The sequence below is a fragment of the Lycorma delicatula genome, chromosome 6 (genome assembly GCF_047948215.1).
Source record: "Lycorma delicatula isolate Av1 chromosome 6, ASM4794821v1, whole genome shotgun sequence".
Classification (NCBI taxonomy): Eukaryota; Metazoa; Arthropoda; class Insecta; order Hemiptera; family Fulgoridae; genus Lycorma; species Lycorma delicatula.
Genome location: NC_134460.1, coordinates 5,804,481 through 5,816,930, shown reverse-complemented (window position 1 = coordinate 5,816,930; position 12,450 = coordinate 5,804,481). Strand labels below are relative to the sequence as shown.

The 12,450-nt window shown below is 30.8% G+C and overlaps 1 protein-coding gene across 1 annotated transcript in view; it reads right to left on the bottom strand.

Moving 5' to 3' along the window:
- Positions 1 to 12,450, bottom strand: part of LOC142326180 (U4/U6.U5 tri-snRNP-associated protein 1) — a 98,990-nt gene that overhangs the window by 23,407 nt on the left and 63,133 nt on the right. Inside the window, exons 7-10 of the mRNA XM_075368449.1 lie at positions 10,095 to 10,246; positions 9,303 to 9,552; positions 6,895 to 7,019; positions 5,062 to 5,220 (exon numbers count right to left, since the gene is read on the bottom strand). Coding sequence (XP_075224564.1) covers positions 5,062 to 5,220; positions 6,895 to 7,019; positions 9,303 to 9,552; positions 10,095 to 10,246 — 686 coding nt within the window. The remainder of the gene's footprint in view (positions 1 to 5,061; positions 5,221 to 6,894; positions 7,020 to 9,302; positions 9,553 to 10,094; positions 10,247 to 12,450) is intronic.

Below are 12,450 nucleotides of genomic sequence, written 5' to 3'. Positions count from 1 at the left end.
GAAGTTCCTGCACCATTGTCGCACTTTGCTATCACTCATTGAAGTTTCAGCTGCATTACACCCCTCAGCCTGAAGAAATTGAATTACTGCACGCACTTCACACTTGGCAGGAGATGCTATTGTTGTAGACATGTTTACGTGCTAGATGCGCGTTCAGAACTTAACGAAGTGACGCAGCGTGATTTAACGCCATACTAGACATTGCACAAAGGTTCATCAGATTCTTGCGCCGATTTTTATTTCGCGACTGATCGAACCTTGAAAAAAAATAACCCTCGCAGCATTGGAATAAAACATTTTTTCTCAAATTATTTACAATTTATATATTTATTTATTAAACTTTTGTTTTATCTTCTAAAGGCACAAGATTTAAAAAAAAATACCAATTTTTTAAATATTTTTTTGACTTATCTATGTACTTCCCCATTATAGCTATAGTAGCAATGAGGTCTGTAAATAAAGTAATGAGACTAGTTTTTTTGGCAGCCAAAGTAACAACACTATAGAGTTACTAGTAAACATATGGTTACATGAACAGTTGATTTCTATTAGGTATTAATATTTTTAGTCTATTGTTGTCGTGTGAGATGTAAACAAAGTTTTTGTGAAACAAATTTTTGTTATGCGTTACAGAAACGAGCGATACTAATATGAGCAACATTGTACAAACAAGTTTTGTGAAACTTTTTCAAAATTGAAAAGGACATATATGGAGATGATCCACTGTCATGAGCCCACGTTTTTAGGTAGTTTTTCAGGTGGCTGGGAATCAGTTGCGAATGATCCATGCTCTGGAAAACTGTTAACATCAAAAAGTGACAAAAATTTTATGTGAATCAGACTTTATATGGTACAATAGGCAATTAAATGTCAGAATGATTGCAGAAAATTGAATTTGAACGATAACACAGGCTATCTAATTTTGACAAATTAATTGGACATGAAAAAGTGTACAAAATTGGTCCCAAAAAACCTCACTGTTGAACAGAAAAACAACATGGTGGAAGTGTGCTGCAATCTTCAAGGGCAAATTGAAACAGATCCTGATTTTCTAAAAAAAAAAAAAAATGTTATTACTGGTGTTTAATCTTGGATATTTAAGTACAACCCAGAAACAAAATGCCAGAGTAAAAAAGTGGCACACTTCAACAAACTCACTACGTCCAAAAAAAGCAAAAACGAGCAATCAAAAATCAAAATCATGCTAATTTGTTTCTTTGATAGTAATGACATTGTCCATAAGTTGATTTTGCATACAGAACAGACAGTGAATCAATATGTTTACAGAAAAATTCTTGAAAGACGCCTGCCCCAGACCAGCCATCAAAGACAACTGGATGCTGCATAATGACAAAGAACCTTGTCACACTGCATTCTCAATTAATGAGTCTTTGGCAAAGAAAAACATTCCTGTAATTCCTCAACCAACTTATTTACCTGATTTGAGTTCTTGCGACTTTTTTCTGTTCCTAACTTTAAAAAAAAATCTCGAATGACACATTTTGGAACAGTAAAAAAAAAAAAAAAATGTAATAGACTATCTGAAGGATATTCTGATTTCTGAGTTCCAACACTGCTACAGAGAGTGGGAAAACTGTTTGAAACATTGTGTGACTTCCCAAGGGACCTATATAATTGGATTGTAAATAAAAAATTTTTCTGGACCAATTTTTCTCATTACTTTTATTTACAGACCTCGTATATTGCTATAGCCAGGAATGTAAAAACACAAAAAAAAATTAAGCTAAATAATTATTGAAATAAATTGTAAAACAAGAAAATGCTCAAGACTGTAGAAACATATCTATTTAAATTCAAAACTAAATTGTTATTTCTATAAATGTTAAACAATCAACAGTGGAAGCTGAGGAATTTGGTTTGCTTGGCATTCCTCCTGCCAGCACCCCATTCAGTCGCCTTAAAGCATATGACCCGAATGTCTGTGCCACAACGGCAACTGAGCCTCGAACAGTTTAGCGACTGGTATACTAATATAGGCTCTAGAGCTTACCTAACGTGAGCGAACTAAGCGCGATGCCATACACCACCGGCTTACGTGTCCCAACCGCTCACTTGTCATACATTTGCTAAAATGGGTAGGCACACCATGTCAATTACTAAAAGTTTATATGATATCCACAATAAAATTTATTTTGTCTAGGCAGCAAAGCAATTTGCTGCCACACCTACGTCGCTGAATGCCAACAAGTACCTGTCCACCATTTTATAGCGCTTGAAGCCATAATGATTGGCTGGTGGTCAGCCATACTCAGGGTTAGCTTCCCACAGCAATGCGGTAAGAGTCTTTCCCTTATGTACAGATGCCGGTTGAACAAAGCAACCTGCATCTAGGAACTCCCACATGGTCCGAAAATGCAGCTCTCACTACATTGATTTGGCCAATTTTTTTCCAACTTTAAGTTTCAGAGTGGCCTGGTCTATGCCCCCCTCCCAAGAGCAGGACAGTCAAAAATCAGGTGTTCATTTGACTGGATCTCCCTGCAAACGCACAGCTCATCAGCTGCCAGGTGGAACCAAAACAGATATTGGTTCAAGTTAGTGTGGTTGGAGAGTACCTAGAAACCCATTGCCCTTAAAAACGGCCTCGTGGCATACCATTCCCCCTGATCCTGTATAAACTCATACAAGGATCTTCCCTTGGTCATGGTGTCCCATTCCAGCTGCCATGCTTCCATCGCGAGGCTCTGCAGCCTTTTCTGCAGGCGGGAGATAGGCAACTGAATGAAATTTAGATCTGATACATTGTGATCACCATTCCGCTTCGGTACTGGCCTGGCTTGTAACCGCAGCCCAACTATCTCTGTCTCCTTCCGGCCTCTTCAAAAGTTCCATATCGCTACCTGAACTTTCATCAATAAATTGAATGGGAGAACCTTTCCCAATATGGTGATAGCCTTGTAGGAGGTAGTTTTAAATACACCAGTGCATACAATTAAGGCTCTGCACTGGGCATTCCTTAAATTTTGAAAAAGTGCTGTATTCATATCCAACCTATGCGCCCAAATGGGTGCTGCATAGGAGGTTATGCTTTCGAAGACACCTTGGTACATGTACATTTGATGGCCTGACAATCCATCTTTACAAGCAATCCTCCTAAGTTTGTGCATCACTGAGACGGCATCCCCCACTACTTGCCTAATGTGGTTGCTAAACAGCAACTTTTTATCAAACAAAAACACCTAGGTACTTATGAACTCTTAACTTGGCTGATTAGACAGCCTTTATATTTAATATGGGGGTTACACGACCTATGATAATTTGCCTGCACTCTTGAGAAGCATAAACTTTGTCTTGGACACAGAACTCTTTAAATTTTGAATGTCTAAACAGCCCTTTACAGTTGAAAAGGCTGCCCACGCCCGGTCTTCTAGCTGAGGAATTAATATTCACAAAAATAATAATTGTACTATGAATTTAAGTACAGTATTTACAGAATAAAATTAAAAAATACAAATAACTGAATAAGCATCTAATCACAGAGACCTCTGACTCAAGATTGCCCACAACTTAACGCATGCTTGTTAAATAGGTTTGAAAAATATTATCATAAGAAAAATAGAAAACTTCACAAAACTATTCCGGATCATTATTCAAAAATAAGGTTTTTGCATCATTACAGATAGTCATTTTCCTAACTATCTAATTCCTATCTATTATGTACATTTTTTTAAAAATCCCTCCATGCTAAATAAATAGTAGACCCATTGAAAGAATGGGTCTACTATTTCTGAACATAAAGAGGCAACTTCCTAGATGTAGCCAGCCACACTAACATTAAAGTTGTGGGGTATTAAAAATATTTTTCACCGTCCTACTAAAAATGGTTAAATACAATTTTGGGTCATGGTTTCTCCTGTCCTACTTCTCTATTATAATGAAATAAGTTTTTTTTATACATTTTATGTTTGCTCTTTTTTCTGTATGTTGTGAATGATTTTTATTCTAACACTGAACCAACTAAATCTTTAATAAAGTTTATTTCTCTGTAATAAATTGTGGATCAAGTAGTATACAGTTTGCTTAGTATAACGAACACATAGCATTATAAATACAATTTTAACTTTTTACTTTTATTCTATAATCACTTTTAGAAATACTCATTTTATAATGAGCGATTCAATTCTAGTGGGATCAAATCTGGGAAGCGAGGTGGCCATCCAACTGGACCTTCACAGTCAATCCACTAACCTCAGAATTGAATATCAAGAAAATCTGACTCCTAGGCAGTAGTGAGGTGGTGCCCTGATTGCTGATAGTAATGGCATCCATCTTGGTTATCATCGTCAAACTGAGGAATTAGAAAATTTTGAAGCATGTCATCCAAATAAACGATACCATTTATGGTTGCCTCCTGGAAGAATGGGCTATACAATCTTTGCTTAGGAAACAAAAACATTGACCTTAGGGATATCATGAATGTGCTGCAAAGTTTTATGAGGGTTTTCGCAGGCAAATAATATAATGGTTAGGCAGGGAATAGTATAATATAGCTTTATTATTATAATAATAATATAGATTTTTATTCATTTCCTTCTGAATTTTTGTCTCAAAAATTTTGTGGAGCTTGTAAGAAACTTTCTTTTTGCCATTATATTGAAAATGGGTGAAAAAACTAAAAAATAATGCATACATCCATTAAACTCATCTGATAACTGAAGTAAAATGGTTCCCAATCACGTGTACCAGGAATTCCCGCCTCAAAATGATTGAAAGAACATCTCCTGCCATCTCTTAAAATTTATATGTAACTACATGTAGACAAATAGCAGGTCAATTCAGAGACAAATATGTGGATTTCTGCCCTAAGTGTAAGTATTGGTAGCCCACATATAGGTTTCCAGCTGCGAAGGGTTAATACATGCTGCTGCTGTTGATAAAGAGAAAGAAAAAAAATTTCATCGGTGGTACATTTTACTCTTCATATAATACTTTAAAGTTGGTTAAAAACAAAATACCTACTACACTGTGTTAAACTTAAGGAATATTTATAAACATAATTTTATTTATAGACAGACAAAATAACCGTTAGAATTTATTTACCAATATTTCCTGAGCATCTTCATCTCTGTTTCCTGATAAACCATAAGTCGGTATATCACCCAATGTCCGGCAAAATTCAGCAGTAGAATTCAGAACAATCGTTCCACCAGGACCAGGAGCAGCATAACCCATTTCTTCACTCAGAACCATTTCAGCAACCTATAAAATGCATCAGTTTTCTCATATTAAATTATTACTGTATACAAAATTAAAAAAAAAAAAAAAATATGAATTAATTGAACTATAATTACTATTACTATCTAACAGAGTGAATATTATATTGTAATGTAATTTTTTAAGTAACATTCTCTGAGCAGCATTATGCTTTTACAGATTTGCACTATTTTCACTGCAGTTGGAGGGCATCCTACCTAGACACACATTATTATTTATAAGTTGCTTGCTTCTTTATCTTCCAGTTTATTTCACATAACTTTATATACAAATGAACATTCTTCTTAAAAAATATGCAGCCCTACATAAAATACAATGTAAAAAAAGATAAAGCAAGCTGAATAATACTAACTTTTATTTTTTATTACATGAAAACATAGTGCAAAAATAATAATTTTTGTATGACTTGGTTATATTTATTTTATTGTTTTTTGAATCACAGACACTTCACCAAAACAATGTATAGCTTTTAACTAGTACATGCAATCTCAAAATTTATTTAATGTGTTTTATTAAACACTGTCTAAATATTTAAACTATTTTATTGGTCTAGATTTATTTTTAATTTATGCTAACGTTAAATTATTTTACTGAACATCTTAAGATTCATATTATTCCTTTGTACTGTTAAATTATATTGAAATAAATCACCTCGTACAAAATATTGGGATCCTGTGAAGTTCCTTCACAGGATCCTGAATCCTCAGTCGTGATTGAATTATAAACTGCATTCCTTCACAGGATCCTGAATCCTCAGTCGTGATTGAATTATAAACTGCATTAAAAAGTTAAAAACTGTTGCTTAAAGTTTAATTTCAATCATGATTGAGGATGCAGGATCCCACGAAAGTACTTTCATGATAAAATTAAGCTAAGTATGTCTTATCTTAATATTCTACACAGCAGGTGGTTTATATTAGTAGAATTAAAAATAGAAAAAAAAAATATATATATATATATATATATATATTTAATCAGAAGTCTTGACCATTTTTTTTTTGTCTTCAGTCATTTGACTGGTTTGATGCAGCTCGATTCCCTATCTAGTGCTAGTCGTTTCATTTCAGTATACCCTCTACATCCTACATCCCTAACAATTTGTTTTACATATTCCAAACGTGGCCTGCCTACACAATTTTTTCCTTCTACCTGTCCTTCCAATATTAAAGCGACTATTCCAGGATGCCTTAGTATGTGGCCTGTAAGTCTGTCTCTTCTTTTAACTATATTTTTCCAAATGCTTCTTTCTTCATCTATTTGTCGCAATACCTCTTCATTTGTCACTTTATCCACCCATCTGATTTTTAACATTCTCCTATAGCACTGCATTTCAAAAGCTTCTAATCTTTTCTTCTCAGATACTCAGATTGTCCAAGTTTCACTTCCATATAAAGCGACACTCCAAAACATAAACAAGCGACACTCTTGACCATAGCAGCAACAAAAACAATCAGTATAAAACTTCTTTTAAATGTAAACTAGGTTGCCAAAAGTAATAATGTAAGAAAACTTATGTACAGTAGTGATTTTTAAAAATGAAACCATAAACTGATATAATCGGATAAACAACACTTCAAATACACAATACAATTCAAATACATAATTATTATTAACAGTTATGTACGTTTAATAATAATTTAAAAAAAAATAGATCTTTACCTTTTCCACTGCTGGTTTATTTTCTATTGCTTCCTTTTGTTTTAATCTCCTTGCTTTTTTTAATGCAAGTTCTAATTCTGTATCATCAGTTTCTACTTTAATTCCTGAAATATCTTCTGGTGGTGCTAAAAGAGAAAACTAAATTTGTATTTTTTTTTTTAAATAACTGTTTACATACAAGACATTCAAAATAAAAACACATGAAGAAAAGGAAGTCTAAAACAAACTTAAAAGACAGATCGTGAAATGAATTTATAAAATTTACTTTAAATGAGAACTACATATTTTTTTAAATAACTGATAATGAATGCTGCAGGCATTTTATTTTGACAAACTCTGCATACTTAAAAATCATCTTTAATTTTCCTATTTTGTGTATGTGTAAATCATGACTGTAATGTTTGTATTTTTTTGTTCCAAATACTAGTGATGCAACCACAGTTGTTATACAAATTCTAGGTATCATGTGTCTGTTAAGTATTAATCATCGAATAAAGTACTTAAAACACTTCATACCTCATAATTAACAATAATTGTCAACTCAATCAGAGCAATATGATCTGACAGTGCCAATTTAAAAGATAAACAAAATTTAAAACCACTTTTTCTTTTATAATAAGTGATATATTTGGTCTTCATACTTCTCTAAAATATAAGTGAAATAAAAAAAGGTTAAAGATCAAAAACTTGGAAATTGACAGTTTTATATATGATATTTTTTTATTGTTTAATTTCTTTTTTTATTTTTCTTCATTACAAAATGAAATTTAACCCTTCACAGGTGGAACCCCATATATGGGCTACCTGTACTTACGCTGGAGGGTGGAAACCCATATGTGGGTCTATGAATGTGACTTGCCTATTTGTCTTAATGTAGTTATATATATAAATTCCAAGAGATGGCAGGAGATGTTCTTTCAATCATTTTGAGATGGAAATTCCTGATACGTGATTGGGAACATTTTACTTCAGTTATCAGATGAGTTCAATGACAATGCATATGTAACAAGACGTGTGCATTTTTTTGTGTTTTTCGCTCATTTTTAAGTAATTTGTTTACAAACTGTTCCTTCCAAAACTTCATTTCTAGCTTGCTTCATTTGAATTCAAACAAAATTATCAAGATAAAAATTCAGAAGGAAATTGACAAATATTTATATTATTATTATTATTACTACAATAAAACCATATTATACTATTTCCTGCCTAGATGCACTACTTCTTCAAAATTGCTGGTTTTATATTACCATCAATGTTGCTAACTGTTACTATTATTATTCAGTGTCTTTTACACGAGAAGAACTCAATGTAAAAACAAAACCAAAATAATCACCTATAGTTTACAAATTCTAGTAAGCTCAGTGAGACTTGTTCTGATTTTGCGTAAGCTATTTATCGCAAGATAATTAAACAGTGTTCTTTAACCAGATTGGTGACAGAATTCAGCAAAAACACAATGTACATGTTTGTTTTTATGAATGAATGCATGTTTTAAAAGTAGTTTGCATGAACTTTTTTTTTTTTGAAAATGTCTTCCACCTACAGCCACAAAACATCACCGCCTGTGAAGGTTTAACATCAAAATTATAAAAGTCATGTAGTACACGAAACTATTTTGGGAAATTTTCTGGTACTGTATTTTAATTGCTTTAAAATTTTTCACATCTTATGTTTTTATACTTATCATCTGTCTTCACACCGGCGGATTAAACATTTTTTACAGAAAGTAAATTTAATATTTTTATTATACTTACAGCTTATGGTAAAATTTACTCCAGCTGAACATTTTCTTCAGGGTTTAAAAACCTAAGCTGTGAAAGATTTTAAGCAATTAAAATACAGTACCAGAAAATTCCTCCAAATAGTTACACGTACATGAGTTAATTTTATAATGTTGATGTTAAATCTGATTTTGTAATAAAGAAAAAATGTGAAATCTGCCAGCAGATGGCTGCAAGATCAGCAGGATATAAAATTCCCTCCAAAAAAAAAACCCTATTGTGGTCCAAGGTAGTCCAGAATATTCTCGATTCCACATTTCTTGAGTAACAAAATAGGACAATCTGAAATAAGATATTTTTCAAATCGTAATACACGCCTTATTTTCCATCTCCATTTAGAAAGACAGGCTATAAGTTATTTACCTTCTAATGTTATTATAATCCTTTTTTTTTAAATTAAAAAAGTAAATTATATTTAAAAGAAAATACTTTTAAAGTACAACACAATATGTGTAATAATACAAAAAGTTTAACATAACAAAAATCAAAAAAAGGTCTGTCCTGATTTTAAGACTATAACTGTAAAACATCACTGACTTCTATAAATCTGTTTTAAAATGTCAAGCAAGTGCAAATTGAAAAATTCAATTAAAAATTCTACTTTTTTAAAAGTAAATTCATACTTACGAGGTAAATCATCAACTTCCATTAGAATATCAACATCTTCAGGCTCTCTCTTTATTGATATTACTGGAGGTGGAGGAGCTTCTAGTTCATCAAGATCAGGTTTTAACCGACTTTGAGGCCTTCTTCTGGTTCCAATATCCCTAAGCCATTCTTCTTCTTCTGTTTTGATCAGTCGTTCACCGTTTGTTGTTTCCGATAACAATTCATCTGCTTTTAACATTCTTGGCTTTCTGTCTCTTATCTTTCTTATCTATATGAATAAAATATTATAAGTTAATATCAAAAATATAAAAGTTTAATTTTTTATTTATTTTGAAATTTTACTCTGTACAACAAACTTTATGGCCGATTATAGATTGGCAGTTAGTCTTTTTAGTTTATTATGATACTAATCATAAAAGGCCTAAAGAAATTATTCTTAATAGAAGGCAATAGCTTTGACAATACTGGCAGATTAATAAATATAGCTATACAGCTATAACAGAAAAAAAAATTTAACAATGCAGAATATAATTTCACTCTATACAACTGGAATATTTATTATTAATCTATAACCACAGCAGTCGTTGCCAAGAGAGAATGTATGTGTTAAATGACTAACACAGGAAGAACCACTTCACTCGTAATATTCAAAACCAAAAAAATTGTAGATTTATATACACACGAGTGACAACTTCTGCTAAATGCCACACTGAATATCACATGAGTACAACTAACATCCCAAAACATTTCACTCCATTTTTCACACTTTTTATACAAAAAAAAAAATCATAATAAAAGATACAGATTTACCTTTTTCTTTGGTTTTTTAAACTTAATATTCAATTCCTCTTCAGTATAATACTCCGCAGCTAGCTGAGGAGCAGGTACATTAAGTGATACCGCTGTTTTATTTATCTGTAATTTTCTCTTAACAATTTCTTTTCTTTTTGTTTCATCAATACCTGTGAAGAAAGAGATTCATATGTATATGAAATTTTATATATATATATATTTTTTTTTTTTTGAAAATTTAAATAATTCATAACGTATGGACTACTACTGTGTTAATAAAATTTAATATTATATGAAATACAAACCACCAGTTGGTATTAAATTCTATATTTATTACATTAAAACATATTCTTTAACGTCATTTTGTTTTCTGAAATTACGTTTTCTATTGTGAAATTTTAAATGAATAAGCAAATAAGTAAATTTGCTGTCCAATACTGAAATAATTTATCTTTAAAACATAAAATTTTCTTTATTGCAAACGCTTAGAATGAATGTATTTTTATTATGGTTTTAATTAAATAATCATCCTCCTTGAATGTGATCATCATTTTATATTTATAAATGTACTATTTTTTAGAATATATCCATTTCATTTTTATCATTTTAAAAATTCTCCAAAATCTTTTAAGTTGGTTTTGCAATCTGTAATACTATGTTTGTATTCTAATAGATGGACAGATAATTAGATAATAAATATTGTTACATTCGTTGCATTTAATTGTATATATTCCTTTTAAATCTTCTTTATTATTTTTTAAATAATTATTATGTGGCTATTGGTTTATATGCTTTTTTATATTTATTTTTACCATATATTTTAATCATTATTTCTATTGTTTTACTTGTGTAATTATATTTTAGATATAACTATTATTTACCTTTGTTTTTTTTTTTATTTAATTATCTTGGTATTTTATATTCTGCTTTTTATATATTTTGCCTTAATGAGTATTCTTCTCAAATTAAAAATCTTTTTAAAATACTAAAAAATTTTAAAGGCATGCAAACCATTTCATGACCCATTCTCTTCTCATTGGTTTTTCAGAACTAATTTTTCAAAGTTGTGAGCTCATTTTAATAGTACATTCTCGCTGGATCAAGAGGATTCAGGTGAAAGCTATACTAGTCTCTGTGCCATATTACACAGACAGATCTAGGTGGATATGACTATTTTGGTTAAATGGAAAGATGAGGGGTCATTGCGCTTTTATTACTCTAGTTTTTACTAAGAATGCATTGTTTGTTGTCAACTACTTTTAATAGTTAATTTTTTACTTTATAAAATTTATAATTTTATATATTTTTGAAGACTTTGCTACATTTCTGAGAATCATAAGTAACATTTTTATGTGTCCTATATATTTTTAATATATTATAAAATGAATTCTATTTTTCAATTTTCTACATTAGTTTCTTCTGAAACCTTTTTGAAAATACTGAGTAGTTTAATATTTCATAAAAATTAATTTTCCTCATGTATTTTCTCTAACTTCAGATTTTTTATCGTTAATTTTGTAATTACTTGTGGATTGATTCATTCAACATAGCATATTAAAGAATCATCAAAGTAATTACTCACTTTTTTTCAGTATTTTTAAACATTTACTAGGATCTATTGGAATTCATGCAAGAAATAATCATTTACATCTATGTAAGCCAATTTTTGAGGTTCAGTTAATTGAGAATTACAAAATTTTTCTTTTTCATTTATTACAACCTCTCATATTCAGATTCATGAAAAAAAAACAGTCTCAGCTGTGTTTATATATATATATATATATATATATATGAATTAATGACAATTGATTACTTTATTTTCATTTCTGGACACACATTTATATACATAAAATGAGTCAATACATATACATTCAAACATGAAAAGTAAGCGATTTTTAATTGCCATGTAATTCTGATCGTTTGTAGTTTTTAAATTGCATATAAAAAAAATAAATTAGTTATCTCAATTTTAATTACATGTCCAATTAAAATTTCACCATTCTGACTGTAATAGTTGTAAAGTAGCATGACTAGAAAACCTAAACTGAAGCAATTCAGTTTCAGGAGCACTAAAATTTAAGTAAGTAGTTAGTTCTTTACCTAAATTCTACAGCGTGATACACAAGAGAACTGTAATTTAGCTATTATTTATCTGTAAATTTCTAAAAATTCCATGCTGGATTCAGGGCCCATAGGCAGCTGTGTCCCTTGTTCGTACTTGGCCTGACTGTATGTACCTGATATGTCCGGTTAATTGAAACCGAAACACCAAAGAACACCGGTAACCATGATCTAGTACTCAAATCTGAATAAATAGAACTTTTTTTTAAGATAATAATTTTTAATATATGATATAATCTATTCTTCAGGACAT